Below are 23,571 nucleotides of genomic sequence, written 5' to 3' on the forward strand. Positions count from 1 at the left end.
TTTATAATGCAATAATTAAAGAGAAATTAATCAATATTTTTACAAATTATATCTGATTTGCGGTCCTAACTTTTTTTATCATTTGTAGACAGAGAACATCGCATAGTAAATTGTATTTTCTAATGAAATTAGTTTGTCAATTAGCAAAATTATAAAAAAAATTGATTAACCAGTAACCTACTTTCCAATTTAAGCCAAACATATAAAGACCGAAAAAAATCAAGAATATGTTCAGTTTGTCTAACGTCGCCATGAAGTTATTTTTTAGTGGTACGTAAAGATAATTATGCATTTAACAATTTTATATTTTAATAAGTATTTTTAGTGGTAGCCCTCGTATGCCTTACAAAACAAAGTTTTAGCCAATTGCACAGTGAGCCGTTGCTGGCAGTGCTGAAAGCTAGCGGAGATGATCCAAAAACTCCACTGATTGTGCTTTCCAATCCCACATTAAGGCCAACATTTGGGGAGTCAATAAAATCGGAACTGGATATTCAGACCACACTACTTCCAGATCCCGCAACTACTATTTCACCAGACAGATTTACAACGGCTTCCGTAGAGAAGCGGAATAAAAAAACGCGACCTTCTCAGAAGCAGAAAACTGGCCTTAAATATGAACCAAAACATACATTTTCAGTGCAGGACCTATTGCTTATGCCCGGAATTATGGAGAGCTCCCCAAATATTGACCAGGGACCAATCAATACCATAACCGCCAAACCTGTCTTCTATCCTTTTCCAGTTTATATACCATATCCCCTGCCGTTTATGCTGAACCCCCAGTTCAAAGTTGGTGGCGAAATCGCTATGGGCTTTAATGAGATGATGATGGAAAATTTACTGAGAAGCTCTCCCCAGCCAAACAACGGAACTGATTGGCACAAGATAATCAGGAATCGTGTAAAGACCGTCACCCAAGATAACCAGAAAAATAGGATGGGAAAATGGCGAAAGACAACGAAAACTACTTCAACCACTACCACTCCAGCTCCTGCTATAATGCCCACTGAGCCAACAAGATTGCTGGCGGATAGCAGTGACCAAAGTGATACTGTGCTAAAATCGATCGAAACCAATGAAAAGACAACTTTTGCTACAACAACTGATGATACAATCTAATTTAATAAACGAAGAACATGTAGCAAAAAATACCTGGAAGTTTTATATGTATATTCTAAGTGGTTAAGTCTTTTTAAAGTTTACTCTGTATTTCGTATTTCAATTGTATTTAAATGGATAGAACCATATTAAATAAAAACCGAAAAATCAAAAGATTTTTTAAAGCGGTTAAAATATTAATAAAACAGATTTACATTAATTAAAGAGTTTTACGAAGCTTGTCTATACCCAGAAATTTGCCACGTAATCAAAAGACATTTGCAGCCAGTTAAGGTATACATATTCCGTTATTATTATATCTGAATATCCGTCCGTACGCCCGTCCATTTATAAAGTGATCTGCATGAAACTTCCCCAAAGGAATCCCTACTATGGTAGGTAGTATGTGTATAAGGGTCAGAACGGACCATGTGAATAAACAAAATTAAATATACCTTCGTTTATTTAAAGAAAATTTAAATATTATTTCATATTGTTTATGGGCCTTAAGCATACAGTGTTCTTATTCAGAACGGACCATGGGACTAATCGAATAATAAAAGGAAACAAATTTACCTTCGTTTATTGATGAAAATCTTAATATTATTTCATATTGTTTAATTGTTTTTAATCATATAGTGTTCTTATTCGGTATAAACCATTTCATTTTTATACCCGTTACTCGTAGAGTAAAAGGGTATACTAGATTCGTTGAAAAGTATGTAACAGGCAGAAGGAAGCGTTTCCGACCATATAAAGTATATATATTCTTGATCAGGATCAGTAGCCGAGTCGATCTGGCCATGTCCGTCTGTCCGTCCGTCTGTCCGTCTGTCCGTCCGTCTGTCCGTCCGTCTGTCCGTATGAACGTCGAGATCTCAGGAACCACAAAAGCTAGAAAGTTGAGATTAAACATACAGACTCCAGAGACATAGACGCAGCGCAAGTTTGTTGATTCATGTTGCCACGCACACTCTAACGCCCACAAACCGCATAAAACTTCCACGGCCACACTTTTGAAAAATGTTTTAATATTTTTTAATTTTTGTATTAGTCTTGTAAATTTCTATCGATTTGTCAAAAAAACATTTTGCCACGCCCACTCTAACGCCCACAAACCGCATAAAGCTGCCACGCCCACACTTTTGAAAAATGTTTTAATATTTTTTCATTTTTGTATTAGACTTGTAAATTTCTATCGATTTGCCAAAAAACTTTTTGCCACGCCCACTCTAACGCCCACAAACCGCCAAAAACTGTCAGTGTTGAAGACTCTCCTTCGCACTTACACTAGCTGAGTAACGGGTATCAGATAGTCGGGGACCTCGACTATAGCGTTCTCTCTTGTTTTATTGTATATTTACTACCATTACTGCTTATCAATCTAAATTTAAAGGACAGACGGACATGGCCATATCGACTCGGCTATTGATCCTGATCAAGAATATATATACTTTATATGGTCGGAAACGCTTCCTTCTGCCTGTTACATACTTTTCAACGAATCTAGTATACCCTTTTACTCTACGAGTAACGGGTATAAAAATTGGAAATTAAATTGATATCCGGAATCCGGATTAGCAAGAATTTACTCCGACTCTTAGTCAATTCATTCCAAAAGTAAGTAGAGTTGTAGCATAATTTTAGGCAGTCACGTGGGCTTTCTTTCTCGCCATCTCTCTCCCAGTTTGTGGTTGTTAGTTTGTGTTTGTGCACGTCTCAATGTATATGCATCTGTATTTGTACGATTAAACTCACCTACCAACACCCAAAGTTGGCCGCATCTTGTGTGCGACGGCACCTTCATTCAGTTGCTTATCCACGCTCGCCGGTCATCCACGCTTATCGCGCCACTCTTCTTGTTTTTATTGGCAAAAGCAAGCGTAAAAAGTGAAAGACACAACGGATTCTGGAAATCAAAACTAACAAATTTCATCTTGTGAAAACCGAGAGCGAAAGTGACTGCCGGACAAATAACAAAACAACCCGCTAATTAGGCTCCACGCCACGACAAGCAACACCGAGCTGAGCTCAAGAATTATGAGCCAATGGTGATGATCAGTGTTTGTCGCAGTTACTGTGCGTGTTAATTTCCGGGAAACCGCCTTTGCAAGTGTAAGCAGGTAAAGTCAGAAAGTCACACATTGCCTGTCCAATCGAACAGCCATGCAAATGCAAATATCTGACCCAGTTTCAGTTTCATGAGTGACCAACAAAACAAAGGCCAACAGCTGGCAAGCCGGTTGCACTTATCAACCGAAAAAATGGAAACCTGTTTGCAGGGGAAATGCGCTGCATGTCCGTGTGCATTTGGCCCAGTGGTTAAAAGTGAAATTCAATGTGGTTGCTAACTCCGCCAGCTGCCTTCGTTGGGTTCTTAAGCTTCTTAAACACCCTCCCCGCCCACCTAGAGTTATTAGCGCATGCCAGATGGGAATCTCAACGCGCTCTAATACCCATTAGAATCCCAATTAGTGCTTTGCTGGGCTTGCGTGTTCGGCGGCGTTCTCAGAACCAAGCAAACGGAAAATAATAAAGTTATTTACAGTGATAAGCAAATTAGGAGCATGCCAGAAGAAAGTAAACAAATGGCCGGTGCAAAGCCAAGCCCGAATTGTGGTTCGACCCAGATAATCACACTTAATTGAAAACGTAACCATTTAGAATAATTTGCAGCCGATAAACCGCAGCCCCATGTGCGAGGCAGTGCGGTGGCAAAATGCTTTTTATTCAAAGCTCGATGTATTTTTACTACACTTTTTATTGTCCTTCGACCAATTATTTATTTTTTGTTGCGCTCCCCGCAGATTGATCGTAAAAAGTACGTTAAATCCGATCTATTTGGACTTAATAAGCCATTAGTGAGTGAAGTTGGTTAACCGCAACGAAAGTGAGTTCGCTATAGATTTCTCTGGAACGCCACAGAAGAAATGCAGACGGGGCAAAAAACTCTTGAAAATATTTGCACGCTAACACAAATCACACCACACACTTGGCGAACTAAGTTACAGGCACGCACAAAGTGAAATTAGCAATCTATTAGATTGCAATCTACATTCACTAGGCGTTCGACTGAAACCGAAAGTCGGTCCCAGCATTGGAACAATTTAACGAAATGCAAATACTTTAAGCTTTACATAACCGCTCGTTGAGTGGAGCATGCGCGATGTTCGGATGCCTGCCTGGCCGAGGAATTGTCACATAAAAATGCAATAAAATCTCACGGAAATGCTGCGACTGACAGTGGCAAAACAACAACAACTCGCAGGGAAAGCTTGTTACCTTCCGAAAACGTAGTCTGCTTGCCAGCCGAGAGCTGGCCATTGCCAAGTGCCATTAAGACAGATGTAATTGAATCATTATTAAAAAGAGCACTCGAGTGAAAGCCAACAACAGAACAGCAGTCGTAAACAAATGTCTCTGGAGGGTTGCATAAATCCCAACCATAATCTTTATGGACATATTTCTCAATTAGACGTATTCATTTATTAATCATTTATATTATATTGATTAATCAAAAGAATCAAATATTTTATAAAAATAACAACACTAACATAAACATCCGGCTCAAACTAAGCAACAATTTGTGTATTCAAAGTTTAAAGCCTTAAAGCCGCTAACCTTTAAAGACAACTAACGGTTGCAGCTGGGTCTTCGACTTGGCTTGAACCCGCGAAGAACTTACATCATATGGCTTGGTTTCTTTTTTCTAGGGAGCGTGTTCTGCTGTCGCCGACTCCCTAAACTTGATTTAGCTGGCCATTATTTTTATAGCAATTGTGTACTTGCTGGCATATGGCTGTTACTGTTGGCATGACATAAGCCGCCATGGCACTTTAATAGAATGCCTTTAATATAAAAAGCCATAACATGGCGAAGAGTTACATGAAACATTTGTCGTTTATGCACATTACGCATTAGTACCGTCTGCAGAGAGCAACTAAGTCGCAGCTCGTTAAAAATAATAATAATAATAAGTGCTTCTCCAGTATACAGCTGTGCACGTAAAGCTGTCTAATTGATTGCATTGGAACATGATTCTAAGCAGCTAAGCCGCTCTTGAGCTGACTTCCATGTCTAGGCCGAAATCAGCGACTACTTTCAGCTAATTAGAGTGCCGGGAAGGTCTCAGACGGGTTCGGAGACAAAGTTAAGCAGTAACAATGCGTAACAATGATAAAAGGGCCAAGCACTCATATTGATATCTTGATCAAAACTGACATATTACCTTAAGCACTTTCAATGACCCATGCACAACAAAAGTCAAAAATCATATATGTACATATGACACATGTATGCCACCACAAGTCTTTTGTTGCTCTTCTCATCGGAAGTGGTACAAGTAATGGCGATTGTATTTGACAACTTGATTGATTTTGTCGCCCAGAACGGCTTTTCTGTTCTGTTCTGAATTCACTCGGTGTGAACAATAATAAAACTTTATCGACGCTTTTTTTTGCAAAATTTTCATTTATCGGCTTATATTAGTGGGTCAACTTTTGATTCAATCACGTTAGAACCAAATAAAGAGTACTACTTTTGATGTTCCCTATATAACGAATTCTTTGACTGTATATTTAACAGGGTCTACTAGATTCGTTAAAAAGTATGTAACAGGCAGAAGAAAGCGTTTCTCTTTAATTAGGATCAATAGTCCAGTTGATCTGGCCATACTCGCCCACACTTTTGAAAACTGTTTATATATTTTTTATTTTTTAGTTAGTTCTGCAAATTTCTCTATATTTGTAAAATATCTTTTTGCCACGCCCACTTTAACCCCAAGCCGCCAAAAAACTGTCAATGCGGAAATTTCTGCTTCGCTCTTCCGCTGAGTGAGTAAAGGGTATCTGATAGTCGGGGCACCCGGCGATAACATTCTCTTTTGTTTTCAATCGACTTGGTACTTCATTTTTAGATATTTAATATGCTAGCAATTTGTATATATTTATCAGTCGATCTTGATCCTTAATAAATACTCTATGAGATTCAAACAATATTTTAATTTTGACACAATAAAAAAGAAACGATTCCCCGTCATTGATTTACAAGTCTTTCCCTTGTCTATTGACCCATATTCTTGTATATATTGATTTTAGGTTGCCGAAATAAGTACTTGGTAACAATATTGGCGCCATAAAAACATAATAAACGACTTTGTCGTTGTAGGGAAACCAGTTCGTTGGACACCAAATGGCCGTGAAAAGCGCCGACTAAGGAAGAGCAAAAACTACAAGGAAAATTAACGTCAAGCCAGCAGACAAACTGCACTCGAAGCCATCCGAGGCTAACTGGAAAATGGATAAACAAACATAGAGGAGCGAATGTAGACGAAGCAACTTTCAGCCGCGGCAAGAAATACAGTTAAGGTTTTGCGCGGCGGAAGAATCTAGGAAGAGCGACGTGTGAATGCAGGAGAAGATACCATTAACCAGCTACAAGATACAACCGATAGCGCACTGCAAAAAGTCATCGACGGCCGACCGAACCGCTGAGAAGAGCGAAAAGCGAGAGAGCGACCAGTTTGCCTTAAGCCTGGCCATGATCTTGGCCAACTGTTTAGGCCACAACGCGCTCAGTTGTTAACCAGACGCGCACGCATGCGCACACGAGACGCGCGAACAGGTGATTTGCATATACACGAGATACAAGTAACGTCCAGATACGAAACCGTTAGGCCGTAGGTGTGTCGCAGTGAAGTAATTGCAGGTAGCTAGATTCCCGACTAGAGCAAATAGAAAACGCGCTAAATGCGACAGCGAAATTCCAAACAAACCAGTCGAAAACAAACACAAAGAAGAAAGTACATTAAAATCAATACCAAAGGAATTGAGCTGCTGAAAAAAATCGTCCGACAACCAATGTAATAGAATTAGCGTGCTAAGCCGGGTGCCTCATAAATTGATTTGTCGATTGGCTAATGACTTCGCCAACTAGGCCGGCTTTTGTGTCCGCTAAAACGAAGAGTTCCCAAACACGTACTCCTGGTGAAATCAGATAAATAAACAGTTAGGTTGCAGTTAAATTGCAGGGCCAAGGTGCATTTGCAATAGGAAAATACATAGAGATTGCAATTGCATTTGCAATTGCAGGTTGAAGGTGTGAAGCAGCTGTCAGCAGTGCTAACTGGCTGAGTGAAACCGAAATAAAACGAAACTGAAATGCCCAACACATACAGTGCTTTGCCCCATAATTGGAGCTCCGGTGAGAGCCAGCAACAGTGGACATCCTCCAGTAGAAATCGCAAATGCCACCCAGTGGGCATGGCCAGATCAATGAGTGGCCACTTGATTTTCCTCCTCTTGATCTGCCTAATAAACTCGGCCGCCAAAGCGGATGGATCGGCTGGGAATGGTCGTCTTGGACGACATCGCTCCACCACTCCTATGAGCCACATGGCCACGGAACCGCAGCCAATCGGGGAGCAGGAGACGGTCACCGATTCACCAACAGATTCTCCAGAGGAGCTGGAGTCAACGATGACGACGGAACTGCCGCCGGAAGAAGACTGGCAGCCTCTGGTGAATGCCAGTAAGTTTTCCACGATGAAGCCGATGGACAAAGAGACTCTCGGTGACTCCCTGCTCCTCAGACTGGCCCGGCGATTTGCCAGTGGAAACGAGCTGTGGGACGGCCTTGTCCGCGATTGCTATCTAAAGCCAGATGTATCCTGCTTCCAAAAGAACGTCTTCAGCTACCTGGATACCGCTCTGGATGTACAGGATGTGAATGTGACCCAAAGGCTGAAGTTCCTCAAGAACCAAGTGAACTACCAAGTGGAAAAAGAGAGGGAGGAGCACCCGGAGGCACGTGCCGGTAAGTGGGAAAGAAATGTAAATGTTATTTAAGGGTGCGACTCTTTGCCTTTTACTCTTAGTATCAACACGTTGCTAGGGCCTAAAAATAAATTATAAATGATCATAATATAAATACCACATTTTTGTTTGCGTTTGATTAGGTGAAGCAGTGCTATAGTCATAATACGACTAAAGTTTGCTTTAAAGGTTTTGCATTTTAAATTGTGATTCATTCAAACTTCTAGTTTGAAAGTGAAACTGCATATTTATTTCCAATGTTCCTGATGTATTGCTTATTTTTTATTCAGAACAGTTAGCTGGCAATAAATTCATTGCTTTCAAATTAGGTTTTTTTTCGCAAATAAGCTTTAGCTAACAGTAGCTTATGTAAGAGCCCTTGTGTATGCCTGCGTTTATGTGTACGATCGGTTTTCACATCGATTCTTTTTCTCGTTTTTGTCTACCTACATATACCCGAGCACGTTCAAAAAAATGCCGCTGCCACTTCCAGTAACTTTCACTTGCCGCGTTTTGATTTGATTTTTTACGATTTTAGCTGCGCCAGAGAGCAGTAAAGTATCTGCTGCGGCAACGATCTCCCGTTTATGTGAGTCACGGCGCTTTGACTGCTCTCAATTATGCGGCTATTTATCAGGCATAACATCAGATGTTTTCTTTGGCTCATAGCATGGCCAGCATGGTAACAATCGCCCATTAACGGCCATCGGGTCGGTCACAAATTATGTAAGCGGCTAGAAGTTGTTCAAGTCTTAAAGAATTAAGGTCGTGGGATATAAATATATTTTAAAATATAAATCAAATGGTAAAAATGACATACCGAAAGAATTGAAGAGGCAAATAATGAAATGAAACAAATTCCATATTTTTTTTCAAATCGGTGGGCGTGGCAGTTTTGTGCTGTTTGCGGGCGTCAGAGGTGGCAGAGGTGGCAACATCAGAAAACCAACTTCACGCCTACCTTCTTTCTGTTATTTACATTTCTTAACGAATCTAGTATAACCTTTTAATCAACGACGAATGGGTATAAAAAGATTAAGCTAACAAGAACTGGGCAGTACAGATTGCTTTTCAGCAATTTATGTAATAATTATTTTTTCTTTTCACACTTTTTCGTTCTTCAGTCTATTTTACCAAATTTACAATATAATAATAAGATTAATCATTTTTAACTATACAGGATATATCTATCAAATATGCATATGAAAATGTTTCGGCAATTTTCATTTTAGTTTCATTTTAGCTGCTTAAAGTAAACATGTACATCCTTTACATCAAGTTGCGGTAGGACATCCGCTCATAGAACACCCTGAGAAGTGGAAATCGCTTTCAGGAAAACTTTCATTAACCCAAAAGCGTCACTCATAAATGTTTCACTCTTAATGCTCTTATTCGCCAATTCCCAAGCAGCCAGTGCGGACACCCCGATCGAGGAAGTGACCAGCGCTCTATATGGCAAGAGTATCAAGTTTGCTATGACCCACGATCTGGAGGTGGATCTGCCTGAGGTTATGTTCAATGGCGCCACATTTCGCATCTCGCCGCGGGCCATCGAAGGCAACGGAATCATCGCCAAGCTAGAGCTGATTCCCAAACAGGTAGTCAAGGCCCGACTCGCCGGGGCGATAATCCAGAAGAAGATACGTAAGTAATACTCGCAATTTGTTTTACCATCACGCAGTTGCAGATGCAGATGCAGATGCGGTTCTGCAGTAGAGGCCGCTTTCACTCTCTGGTCAAACGGCATCCAAAAGTCTGATTCGATTGCTACTTTCGTTTGTCCAGAAAAATTTCTACGCAGCAAACTGGTGCTGTCATTCCTCGCATTGCTGCTGATCATTAAAATCATCAAGATCAAGTTGTTCTGGCTGCTGCCAATCGTCATCGGAGTTGGTGCCGCCAAGAAGCTGCTGCTAAAGTTCCTGCTCTTCCTGTTCCCAGCGCTGTCGCATCTCTTCAAGCTCTGCTCGCACTACCAGCAATCCTATCACGCACCCGCCAAGTACCACCACCACCATCACCTCATCGATCATCATCACACGGTAAGCGCAAGAGGAAGATGATTTTGCACAAATTGCAGCTCAACTACTCTCTGGAAAGTTGATTGACAAAATTGAAGACAAGACAATTACATTACTTGGTTTGAAATGGTTCTAGCTGTTTCCCAAAAAAGTAGATTAGACTTGGAATCCCAAAAACGTATCATGATTTGCAATAAAATTATTTGATAAAGCATAGAATTCTTTAAAAACTTATAGCACATTTGATTAGAATCTTTGGTTCTATTTTCTAAGTTCTAAAAGTAGTTCGATTGCATCTTAAAAACCAATGCAAACCCCTTGCGAACTTACTTATATAATACCAAAGACATTAGAATATTATAATGTCTTTGATAATACTGATATACTGATACAAGCAAGCTCAAAAGACTAAAATTAATTTTGATAGGTAATAATCTCTTACTGTATGTAAGTTATATAAACCATCTACAGCGAATACATTTTGATGAGACTGAGATATGGCATTTGGTTAAACAAAATTTCTTCTATGTCTATTAATATTGCTAACGGGTTTGGGCTGGGCCGCTTATATTTCGGATGTATTTTGGGAGAAATTGTATTAATAACCTCGATGAGATTCAGTGTTGTCTATAAGCCTGCCGGTCGGAAGTTGCTTTTATTCACGCCCCGGAAATTCAATTAGAAAAGTCTAAAAGCGCGTCCTCCGCCCCCAGTTGAAAAGTATTTCCATTGAAGGTTCCTGAATCCAAGTTTGCATAGCACGTGCCCTCGAAATCTCGAAATGAGCTCACGATGACGCAGACAGCTCGGAGCTTGACATGTCGTCAAATGAAATCCGTCTTTCAATTGGGCCGTTAGTAGGCAATACACATGGCTAAGGCTGTTGCCAAGCCGTTTTCTCACAAAAGAGTGCACACGCGTAGACACGCGTATTTATGAGATGTTTATGCTCGCATACGCAACCGAGAATGCCGATAGGAGTTGAAATTTTACTGGGACCAGGACCTGAGCTGTCAGGATAATCCGTGTTTTAATGTTTGCAAACGGCAATCCTTTCTCGACTAGTATTTTCCCTTGAGCTTACTTCATAAAACGACCGCTTTGTCAATTATAATCCTTCACACACGTCGTTTATTGGTGTTTAGCCCAACTACGACAGCTGGAGAAAGTGGAATTCCACGGGGAACGCTTGCAGCGCATCTTGTTTCGCTGTGGAATATATGAATTTCTCAATATTTCTGGTGCTAAAAGAGGAAAGCATTGGCGGCAATAAGAAATGGAATATCTATAGTAGAGTAGCTTATATACTCGTATATTCCAAGTGTGAGTTTACACCCGGGTGGCGAATGAAATGCGCATATTTTCCAGACAACCAGCAGTCTTTAAACATTCGCAGTGCCTTCCCTGTCTGCTTTCGCACTCGGTGTAAATTAGATGAAATCACAAAGTGAAAGACTTTCCAGCCACGAGGACTCAGAAACACCCGCTTAACATGTCGTCTGTTTGTGAACGTTTGTCACCTCTTTGCTAGGAAAAGTTTTCAGGCCGCACAGCATGAAATATGATTCGAACTTGGCGCACAATGAAAATCACAAATAATAGGCAGAACTTAAACTTCGAGTCCAATTGCCAGGCAATGACACAGGCGCATATCTCCGTATTTTATTCGTTATTTACGACTTTGTGGCAGTCATTGAACCGACTTTCTGAGCTAAAGCCATCTCAGCCCCAAGACAAAGTCGCCAGAATAATGCGTATTATTTGGTCTGTTCAAACATGACTATAAATAGCAAACAAGATGTCGCAATGGAGGTACTCGAAAGGGAAGCCCTCCAGAGCAATGAGAAAAGTTGTGCTGCAGAGTTTATTAAATGTCATCTCGAAGCCTTGTAGCAACGACTGTTTTATTACACATTTCGAACTTAGAGTCTCTCTTGGCAGCACTCGCAAATGTATTGCCATCATTGCCATGTATTGCCATCAACCTCCTTAAAATATGTCAAAATGCTATATCTGGAGATTTCGAATCAAAATCTTCAATCTATAAATCATCAACTTTTTATACTCCAAATATTAACACTGCTGAAAGCTTTTACTTTTTATTCTTGATTAATTTATGAAAAAACTGAATACATACAATTCAAAAATATAATGAGAAGAAGCCTCAATGGATTATGTAGAAGAAAATTAAAATATTAACTAATATTGTTTGCCGAAGAGGGAAAAATTTTGAATGTAACCATTTAAATATCTTTAAACAACAGAGAGTAAAGTCTACATTTTTAACTATTGGTCAAGAATGGTAAAATAAACTTTAAACGGTAAAATTGAAATGTGAGAAAACCAGTTTTGTTATTTCTCCAACTAAAAAGGTCATATTACATTTGTTTTTCTTGGATTCTCAGGTTGTTCCGCCGTGGCACAGTGGTGAGCACCCCTCGGTTCCGGAAATCATTTATACCCACCCGCCGAAGGGCCATCCCTCCGCCTATCTGCATGGGGCTCCGGTGCATGAGAGCTACGGACCCGGATACGAGCACTTCGAGGGTGCCTGGGAGAACAGTGGACCTGGCCTGGGATCCGAGTAAGTTCCGCTTCTCTAGACAGCACCCACGCTTTCTGCATCCGCATCTGTAACTGTTACTGTAACTGTCTGTGTCTTGTCTCTAAACCACACTCGAACATACCACACACGCATCCGACCTGCATCACCAAACCATAGATACATAGGCGATATAAATCGCGTTGCACAAATAGAGGAGAATGCCCATTACTTTAAGCCCCACCCGGCAAATGACGCCGGGGTCCTGCATGCTTGGGGCCTTGGCACCACACAACAGGCACAACATCAGACGCACCAGCCACATCAAAGATGGCCTGTCACCCAGCAGGCGAGGCCACCCACCCAGCTCAAACAGCAGGCGCAGCAGCAGCAGCAGACGCAGCAGCAGCAGCAGATCAAGCTTCATCTGCAACAGCAATTAACTGCTCAGAAAGTACAAGCCTCTAGTCACAGTTTAAACCCATTTCAAAGTCAGGACAAACAAAGGTACATGCCACTCAGGGGCAACCGAAAACCAACAAACTAGTACACCCACGCACAAGGAAACTTACTCGCACCTCCACAGAAACACACACCACACACCCTTAATATAGTCTACTAACCATGGGGGCAGGCCTCATGTTTTCTGATGACTTAAATTCAATGCTTATTTTCCTTGATATTTACCTTTTTGTATAATAACCATTGACCTCTTATTTATAATTTCTTTCTATGCCATTTCATTCTATAACCTTAATGATAATATTATCTTTATCAAACAGGGAAAACATGATGTTTTACATTAATTTGTATTATTATTTAACAATCAATTTGCACGACCCTATATAAACGATCGACTATCTGGTAGCCTGCTACGTATGTACATATGTATAAAGATCCATTTGAAGGGGAATTTCCGGAATCTGTTTCTGTACTTACCACTCCATATGTCCTTCCTGTTCCGGCTTATCCAAATGTAATTAAAATTATTTAATGAAAGCCAAACAACACCCGCTGCTGGTTGGCAATTGTTGCCAATTAAAAAAAAGAGCAGCAAAAAGGAAATGTGACTCAGCTCTCCAATGGCACTATTGCCTCACCCCGCCTGACCCACCCACCGACTCACCCACCCAGCCACACCTGCCTGCAGCACCTAATTCTCCCCGCTTTTCCAGCTCAAGGCCGGCACACACGCAGCACCATCCGGTGTACGTTCCCGGACACGGACACCATCCGCCGCAAAATGCTCCCGGACTCACGGCAGCCGCACAAATTGCCGCGCAGTACGATCCAGCGCGCAACAATCAACATCCGCAGCATCCGCAGCAAACGCCGCAGCAGGCAAATCAAGCTGTTCAGGAGCCACAACTTTCGGTGCGTATCACATTACAGACCATTAGGTATGTTTATTACTACATTCCCACCAGCCAAATGGAATACGCACATGTGCATTTATTGTAATAGCAGCGAAGTACGTATGTATGTACATAAAAAAGGACTCTGTGAAATCAGATATCCCAAAGATGGTTATGGGTGGTAGCAGGAGTTGCGCAATTTTCTATTTGAAATCAGGGGAAACACACTAAGGCAAATAGGGTTCAGTATGCATGATACTTGCAGCAAGAGAGATCCTAAAGGTGTGAATAGTTTTAACATGAGGGAAAAATGGGTGAATAGGTTCCATTTCAATTGAGTTGGCACAAGCTGGACATAGTGTAACATACTACTGTTGGTATACAATTATATAATGTATACTATTATATAAATAAGATAAATAAATGTATAAAGACTGGCCGCACGAGTACAGCGCCTTTTCCAGCCAGCACGGTTCCGAGTAGGCGGACTCCACTATCTACTACTTCTGGTCAACTCCCATCTTTAGTGGCTCCCATTTGCAAATTGTACATTTTCAAAGCTGAATAACAACACACTCAATCAGGCTGCGGCAGTTTCACTTGCAAACAATCGTCTGGCACATGGCTGTCTTTATTGACACTTTCCTCAAAAGTGCAAATTGTTTTCCTATGATGCAAATTACCTTGTCTGCGTGGAAGGTGTGTGTATGGTGACTTCTTTTCTCTTTTTGCCCAGCGACACCATTTCGGGGACTGCAAACTGCAGGCCCTGCTAGGTGAATGGCTTGGCAAACAGTCTGGCCAGCCCAACAAACCTTGCAGCCCACGAACTGACTGACTGACACTCACTGGTTTTCACTTTCAAGTGAGCAAAATGCCGGCCATGTGCGCACGGCTTTCGGGCACTTGGTTGTCAACGAAGCCATAATTAAAATGCACTTTGCCATTGCACTGCCCGGCAGACAGCACAATCTGTAGGCTTGCAAAACAGCCCGCTGTTCAGCTTAATTAAATGAGCACACCTCGAAATAGCCAAGTACCGAATATGATGGGAAGTACGGAGTTGTCGGGAAAGTGTGCCAGCGGGCTTGGTTTGGTCCGATGAGCTGTCCGGAACAGAAGGTTAGCAGCTCACGCAAACTCAACCGTTTTCACACAAAGTGGCATTTGCTGCAACTTCCCACATAATGTGTATGCTTGCTTTTCGACTTGGTCAGATAAGCTGACCATGTAATTAAAGCTTATGGATATGGTTTGCAGCCTTTGAAATAATTAGATCGCCTTAGGAGCAAGTCTAGAAAAGTAGCTAACAATTGTACCTTAACTACCTTACATATAAATAATATCTATTTCAAATTTCTGTAAATCAACATTGCTTTTAAAAAGGAAATTTTAATGGAATCCGTACATATATATTGTTTTTGTAATATTGTTGTTGACTAAGAAAAAAGCACTAGTTCGGTCATTTTTTATAATGTTATATTCTGCTCTTATCCTGCTGTAGAATATATTTTTATTATTCGATCAATTTTTAAAAGAGTTCAATTTTTCAAGTGCATTGTCCTCCACTTTTTTCCAGCCCGAAGTAGCAGCCCAGCTGAAGGAGGCTATACGCATTCAGGCCGAGCAGCGCCTCATCCAGCAGCAGCAGAAGATACTGGAGCACCAGCCATTCGTGCAGGATGGACAGGTTTGCAATTGCCCACATCCGCCACTCAAATGTGCGACCATGATGAATAACTTGTGCGCTTTTTGTGATTTTCCAGCCGCTGTATCCGCTCAACTACGATCCGTTCTACAGCCCCATTCTGTTGAAAATCGACAAAATCATCGAGCAGCTGGGAGTGAAAAACGACCTCTGCAAGGAGCGCATTGTGTGCAGCATGTACAAGGATCCAGCCACCTACAGTCCGCACAGCAATTTCATTTCCGCGGAACTGAGTCGGTAAGTTGGAGACCATCAACGGCAGAAAGTGATTTTAAAAGGAATACGAAAGTTTAAGAGAAGTACACACTCTCCATCCTCAGAATTCCATTCGAAAATTCTAATTCGATTTCCTTCATGGTTATTATTTGGGATTTCTTAATTAAGGAACAATGGTTACAAATATGACATAGCAAAAGATTAAACGAATAGCACGAATGGTATTTAAGGCACGGCAAGGTTTATTTACCATTAGACCCTAAACATGGTAGTTTGTACGAAAAACTTTCCAATCGAACGATCTCCGTTTTGGTCATAAACGCCAGAGTCAGGCTTTATGGTTTTGGGCCATGAACTCTGACTTGTCATTTGCCACAAAATGTGTCATTCTGTGCTCTAATTGCTCAAGGCATTGTAAATTGTGATGCCAGGCAGTCAAAACTTAGATTCATTTTGCAGCAAAGCTGGCCAAGTTGAATTTCCATGCGTCTTCGCTGCGGGTGAAGGCTTTATGGTCCACCACGGATTCGGTGCCCCATCATTGCCTTTCAATTAATAGGCAAGAGCGTGAAAAGAAAGTGGAACTCGGGGCTGTCGGAGTGCAGCTTGTCGTTGCAAGTTCGTGGCTGTCGCGTCGCATCTCCTAATTGAACTGCACACTGCACATGGGCAGCCAAGTGGAACTGCTTGCTACAGCCGCGTGCCATCGTCATCATAGTCATATAGTTATTGGATGTAGTGTAGGTGGCTTCCACCCATGTCGGTCACTCTGCGGGCACTCAAGCATGTCGCAGACCAGATAAACTCCCAATTTGGTATTCATCATATTTCGCATGGCTCATTATCTTTCGGGGCATGCTCACAGTTTTTTCTCGCGCTGACAACAATAAGTGCAAAATTGTTAGGCCCGAGATAAGAGCCTTGACAAAAATGCGAATGACAGCCCGGTGTCCCTGGAGGAGTCTTCCAGATCTAGGTCCTTATGTTTGTGTGATTTATGAGTCGGCGCGTCCATGACAAGTCATTAATTGGGTGGCCCAAAGTGTGCTTAATTGCCTTATCGGGACGCCAATAACAAAGGCTAGGAGCTCAGGTTTTCGGTCATCGTAGTTGAATATTAATTAAAATAAATTGGCCTTATGAAAGCCAACGTTTGTTTAAAGTGTCGCCCGTTCGCAGACATGCGCATCTATAATGACAACAATCATAATTAGTTAAAAGCGTCCTGTATTGTTTCCCAAAATTCCAATTCAATCGGAAAAGCATCGAACTTATAAAAACAATTTTGGTGCCAGCCCAAGGCAAAGGCCGTTCTATTTTAATTAAACTTAATTGTTGTTTCTACGTGTGCCATCAACAAGGTATGGCATAACAACAACGGGGCCTAATTAAACATAATAAGGCACCGAGGTGTACATGCAAATTCAAAGGTGGACTTTAAAGAAATAACTATAAACATAAGAAAGTAATTTAGTTAAGCATAACTACCGAAACAATGTTAATTACGAAACAATAAATATCTTCAAAGAAGAAGATAATTGTAGGAATACCAAGCAAAAAAAATCCAAAAAATTAAAAGCCCTTAATAATGGTTAACCAATCGAATACCATAGAAAAAACTGGAGCTTTTCCAGATCAAGTTACAGAAGTTTAAGTCCTTCAGTGCTAATTTTATTCTTCTGTAGCTATTTACTTTTGTGGAAAAGGCGGGAGATACAAGACATACTGAAGCACATTAAAAGTCAGACAACAAATCCTGGCACCAGGTCACGTTCTCCCATTCTTCCACGACGGGCAAAGAGCATAGGGAATCAGTTTGGCCTTGGCTAACGTGATTGCGATTTTCCGGCCACCACCTTCTGGCACGGCTGACTAGTCACATGAAATCCATTAGCGTCACCCCGCCCACACAATCAATTGCCTCAGACGCCTCCAGTTTAAGAATTGTTGAGCAGCAGGATGAGAAATGGGTATCGGTGGTTCTTGGGTGAAACACGATGTCTGGCACACAAAAGGCGCGTGTTTGTAAGCCCAAAAGTACGCAAAAGCGACTCGACCTGCTCCCATGAAAACTTTACTGTGATGGGCCAAAGTGGCAAAGTTAATTAGCTGACTTCCTGGCACCCAACAAAAAGGCATTCATAGGCTTTTTCTTTGACTAAGGCCTGCAGCTGGAAGCAACAAACTAAAACACTCAGAAGAATCATCGCCTTGGTGGATTCAACAAATGTGTTTGAACCAAATGTGTAAAACCAATAATAGTAATAGGAAATTATGGAAAAATGTCTATTCATATGAATAACATTTTTATTATTTGAGATAGATTTATTTTGTAATTGTCTTTAATTTGAAATAAAAGTTTGTATGAAGTATATGTAGTAAAACTTTTATCATAGTTTATATAGGTTAATTTTTAAACTTAAATTTATTTTAGAACTTAGTCCCAACCAAAATTCAGGGATCTAATTTTCGAGTGTATATAAAAACCAAGAAGAGAAGCATCTACAGAAAATACGATTTAATTAAACACGCGAAAGTTGTTAGGCAAAAGTTTATCATTTTGTGTCTTTTGCAGCGATACCAGCGAACTGGAGCCCGTAACGCATGCGAATGAGGCAGTGCGTCGCTTCTACCGACTAATTCAGGCTGCCCGAGATGGACAGGATCAAAAGGACTGCCAGAGCCTGTACCCACAGTGCAATATGCAGGCCAAGTGAGCCGGAGGTCCCCAATCTTCGAAAGAGATAGAGAGACGTTAAACGAGAACGAGCAACTTTAAAGTCAACTTTTCCTTGTTAAAAATCGAACTGTAAATAGGATAAAAGTTAGGATAAGCCTAATTTATTTGTTAGACTCTTACTTTTTTATTTATTTATTTATTGTAGTCTAATAGTAACGAACTAAATGCCAATTTGAGCTTTTTTGTCACGTTGCCGCTGCATTAATATTCATTCTGATTTTGTTCAATTTCACATACAAATTATTCACTTCAATCGGATGCGGTCAGTACACTTTTTAAATTTCCCACACACACGTGAATGGCACGGCACACGAATAATTCACAGATAATTTACTAAAAATACCATATAATGAAATCAGAATGTTTATTGATTGCCGGCCAAACGAATGCGGCTGCAAATTCAATTAGTCAATACGCAAAAATTGTTATTAGAGGAGTTTTTATCGCCAGCACATAAAGTGGAAAATAAATTGAAATTGTGTTAAATGTGTAGCTTTCTTACTTTGGGCAGACAGGTTGGACCAAAAAAAAAGAATTAAAAGGGATTTAGTTGGTTCCCTAGTATTTGTTCCCGAAAATATAAGAAAAAAATTGAAAAATTAGTTTCATAATCATATAATTATACTAAACAATATATATATATATTGCTTACGAACTGTCTACCTAAATAATTTCTTGAATCAATTTCGTTTGCACCATGTATTACACAATTATTAGCAAAGTCGAATTGATTTTGGACCTGCTGCAATGTGGCATAAATAATTATACTTCTGTGATTTCGCATGCCTGGCTCTTGAGTCGCTGGTGCTAATCCAGGGCAATATGCATCAATATTTTAGAAGGCTATTTTCGTAACCCACATGCTGTGAAATCACTCACTCAGTCCAGCAGGTTCGATATTAGCATGTTTTCTTTGCATAAATCAAGGCGCTCCACGCTCAGCAGGAATGCCATTCGAAGTTCGAACCGAACGGCGTCTAATTGTCGCTGGCAAATGGAAATTGTCGAAATGGAAGGGAACCTATTTGCATAAATAAATTTATAAGGCGGCAGTGTATTGGCGTTAGAGGCGACTTTGATGTCTCCATGACGAGCACGAACTCATCTGAAATTTATATTTATGTAAATTCCAGGCGCAATTAACACGCACATGGCAGGCTTTCACTTATTTTTCAGCATAAATATTCGTTATTGCCCAAACAAAAAACAAAGCAAAATGAAAACCGACAAAAGACACAAAAAATACAACAAAAAGCGGAAGCTTAAATACGACATTAAGATTCCTGGGCCCAGCCAACTGCACTGACATCAAAACACCGATTGCCAAATTGGCAGCTCATTAAATGCCAAAGCAGCCCAAGTACACCCCCTACTCTGCCCCTATAATTTCCTTGGACTTGTCTTAATTTGGCCCCCAATACATTTCCGCTCTTCGAACAATTTTTAATGAAATTAAGTTGCACACTCCAAACACGGTTAATTAATTCCAATAACATGAGTATTGTTTTAATAAAATCCCAGTTACCGTTGGCCTGATTTAAGTACGAGTACGGGACTATTTCCATTTATTCCTTTACACGAGGTTTACTACATTTTTCAAATGTGCGGGCGTGGCAGTTTTTGCGCGGTTTTGTGGGCGTTATATTGGGTGTTATAGTAGCGCATAGTATAGTGTAGTACACCGCGCAAAAACTGCCACGCGTCTTGTCGCTGGAATCTCTTAATCTCAACAAGAGAAAGAATGTCGTCAAATTTATACTGTAGAGCTTCTATTAATCTATGTTTGAAAGTTCAAAAACGTTATAAACTTATTTGAAAGGGTTATTTTTGTTTTGTTTATATATTTTTTTTAATTGGTTTATATATTGACTATTATGTCGTAAGTTAGAACTTTTTCTCCAATAATTTTAAAAATCTAAGCTCATTGCGTTTGTTCTCCTTCTAAACCAATAGTAGTATTCCTTTTTTTAAGGAAAAAAACATTAATAGAATTAGATACTATATTAATATGTTAAACATTTGATTTATACCTCAAAGGCGTTTGCAAACAATAAAAAGTAAAGGTCCGTTAATCTTTACCGTTAACCTTTACTTTTTATTGTTCGCAAGTACCCGAGTACCTTGGTTAGAATAACAAGTGACAAATTGTTCAGTTAGTCTAAATTCAATAACAGAAAATGGTTGTGTAATGTCTATCTCCATTTTGTGATTTTGGTCACCGAATTAATTTTACTCTAAATCAATGTTCTATAACTTATTAACACTAATAAATGCTGCAGAATTATTTTTAATATCGCAAAAATCGATTTTATTTTTGTTGAGTGTATTTACAGTAGTAAATTACAAAATGAACTGCAAATTAGGTCCTTTAGGTAAGAATTGATTCAATTTGATTCTTATATGGTATCATTGATAAAAAGGAGTATACAATTGGAAGCTAAATATATCTTTTAAAGAACAAGTCATAGCGACTCGCTTCTCAATGTATTCAATTGTATTTATTTTTCAAATGTATTTTTTCCGCTTCAGTGGTCAGCAGGTGCATTTCATTGTCCCCCATGGGCATGCAATCTGTGCAACCGGCAACTGGAGTGGAAATGGGAACTGGGAGAGAGGTATTCTAATTGGCTTTCCAGGCACGCACCTCGAATTGCTGGGCACTTGATTTAACGAGCGGATCCCCGGCCGTCGATGCAAAAGAAGCCATCAAATAACTTTCAATTATGTGCGGGCCATTATGGCGGGTATTATGCGGGAAATCGTCGCATTGAGGAATTCCTACTCCTCCGACAAAGAGAACAGCGTGCCCATAAAACAATCGCCAACGTGACCCAATGGACTCAAAATGCCGGAATAGAATCAGAATCCAGAAGCGTAGTTACGGTCATACCTGCACAAAGGTGAAACTCAGGTGTTCAACTTGCGCTTTCCATGACTTTGACAACAAAGCGAAATGGTCGCTAAAGCTGGAGCCCAAAGCGGTGGACAGAAAAAGAGCTCCGTGCGTACCTGGCATACGCAATTCAATTAGCAAAGTACCGCCGTATAAAAACCAAGCAGTGCCCGTGCGACATTTGCATAACCCGCTGAGTGGCCAACGCGTGCGCACCACCGAACCACCGAAGCAGTGAGAGAGTTCAGGACTAACCGCCGCCAAAAGGATGAAGAGCACCGCCGCCTGTCTGATAGTTGCCCTTGCGGCGCTGTCCGCCGCCTACTCGGCGCCCACCGAAGACCAGGTGGCGCCTCAGTCCGCCACCCAACTGGCCCTGGACATGTACCACGGCTGCCTTAAGGACCTGAGTGTTTCCTGCGTGCGTCCCAAGGCTCTGCAGTGGTTCAACTCCGCCCTCCGGCAGCCGGAGGTGCGCATTACCGAGCGCCTGTCGATCGTCCGTAGCGCGGAGAGGGTCGAGTCCCGATCCCTGAACCCGGAGGAGCGCCTCTTCGACGACATTGACAGCTACCTGGGCAGCCACTCCCTGAGGATCCAGGCTCCAGAGTACTTCCGCACCTCGGAGGCCCGCTCCCTGGTGCCCGACTTCCTCATGTCGAATCCGCTCACTCAGGGAGGATTAGTTCCTCTGTCAGCTGCTAACGAAGGTAAGTAATCAAAAGACATAAAGAGCTAAAACACTTTAAAAAATGGGTACAATGTTGAATCAATTGGATCCAAAAATAATACGACCCTTTCGCATATTATGAGACAAATTCCCAATTTCTTTAAGTGGCATTCTCAACAACCGTATTGCTGAAGCCAAGTAATTCTTTTAAGATGTATGCAAATCAGCATACTAATGATGTAATCTTTACCAATTTTGATATAATCTACTGTATTCCCCAACCCTACTCTAAGCTCTATTTTTAATACTTTCCAGGACGTGGCATGATCCGCAAGGCAGTTCTTCCGTTCCTTCTGGGTCTGAAACTAAAGACCACTGTGCTGGTGCCACTGGCCTTGGGACTCATTGCCCTGAAGACCTGGAAGGCCATGACTTTGGGCCTGCTCTCATTGGTACTGTCTGGAGCCTTGGTTATTTTCAAGATTGCCAAGCCCAAGATCGTCAACTACGAGGTAGTGCACTATCCCCACCATGTGGACCATGTGGTGCCCCATCACATTGAGCACGTAGTGCCCCATCACATCGAGCATGTGGTTCCCCACCACATTGAGCACATTGTGCCGCATCACATCGATCATCATCTTGAGCACCACATCGATCACCACGTGGATCTGCCCGTGGAGCATATCGAGCACCTGGAGCACCCATCGCCCGCTTGGGATCCTCATGCCTGGGCCCGATCCTCGCAAGAGCCGCAGGATGCCCAGGACTTGGCCTACGCGGGTCAGAAGTGAACCTGAGTCTAGAGACCAAAACCCCCTTACGAAATTCGGCCAAACTGCAATCTTATTTATTTCTTTCTAAGTTAAGTAGTTGAAACGCACCGCTATCAGCAAATTGTTTATTTATTTATTTATTGAAAAGTGTACAAAGCAAAAAACCATAAAAAGTACCACACCCCCATGGCGTTTTTCAAAGGTACCAAGTGGGAATTAGCTCTGGTGTCTTTTTGTGTAAATATTACTGTAATAAAAACATGTAAACATGATGTGCCTAATTGAAAACTTTTTTGAAAGTTGCAACCCCTGCGCGAAGTGAGTAATTCACCCCAAAACTTTTTTAATGTGCTGAGTTTCGCTTTTGGGTTGAATTTACACTGCAGATTCCATTAAATGAAATGCCACAGAATAATGAGTGCAACATCTGGGCAAAGTTCCTGATAAAAATGCCAATCAGCACTCTTGGAAAATTCAGCAGACTTTCAAGGAGTTGAAAACCGGGAGTAGACGAAAACCACAGAGGGATCCTTAATGGAATGCACACATTTTTATATGCCACGTTGAAAACTCTTTTTTATACTAGACATACACCGCAGATAAAGAGATTTCCTTCTTATTCTTTAAAATATAGTATTTCAGGAAAACATTGTAAATAAATAAAGTCACCTTTTACATTACATTAGAAGCTATTAATTCCTTTCTACATGTACATTGGTCAAGTTGAAGAGTGAGTT

General features: G+C 41.0%; 3 protein-coding genes across 4 annotated transcripts; all 3 read left to right on the forward strand.

Annotated features, from left to right (window-relative positions):
• Nucleotides 1-251: 251 nt before the first annotated feature.
• Nucleotides 252-1,122, forward strand: LOC122622308. The gene is made up of 2 exons (XM_043800682.1): nt 252-270; nt 326-1,122. Exons 1-2 carry the CDS (start codon nt 252-254, stop codon nt 1,120-1,122), a joined length of 816 nt encoding a protein of 271 aa, XP_043656617.1.
• A 4,996-nt stretch (nt 1,123-6,118) lies between these two features.
• LOC122620468 lies at nt 6,119-18,939 on the forward strand. Of its 2 annotated transcripts, XM_043797945.1 has the most exons (9): nt 6,119-6,217; nt 6,268-7,914; nt 9,321-9,557; nt 9,699-9,955; nt 12,340-12,518; nt 13,652-13,850; nt 15,411-15,521; nt 15,598-15,776; nt 18,331-18,939. In XM_043797945.1, the coding sequence occupies exons 2-9, from the start codon at nt 7,260-7,262 to the stop codon at nt 18,470-18,472; spliced, it is 1,959 nt and encodes a 652-aa protein (XP_043653880.1). In that variant the 5' UTR covers nt 6,119-6,217; nt 6,268-7,259; the 3' UTR covers nt 18,473-18,939. The 2 variants fall into 2 exon arrangements, with proteins under 2 accessions (XP_043653880.1, XP_043653881.1); XM_043797946.1 differs by having other exon boundaries at nt 6,160-7,914; nt 9,324-9,557.
• Nucleotides 18,940-21,656: 2,717 nt separating this feature from the next.
• Nucleotides 21,657-22,852, forward strand: LOC122621759. The gene is made up of 2 exons (XM_043799736.1): nt 21,657-22,098; nt 22,374-22,852. Exons 1-2 carry the CDS (start codon nt 21,657-21,659, stop codon nt 22,850-22,852), a joined length of 921 nt encoding a protein of 306 aa, XP_043655671.1.
• Nucleotides 22,853-23,571: the final 719 nt, after the last annotated feature.

Source organism: Drosophila teissieri, chromosome 3R (genome assembly GCF_016746235.2).
Source record: "Drosophila teissieri strain GT53w chromosome 3R, Prin_Dtei_1.1, whole genome shotgun sequence".
Classification (NCBI taxonomy): Eukaryota; Metazoa; Arthropoda; class Insecta; order Diptera; family Drosophilidae; genus Drosophila; species Drosophila teissieri.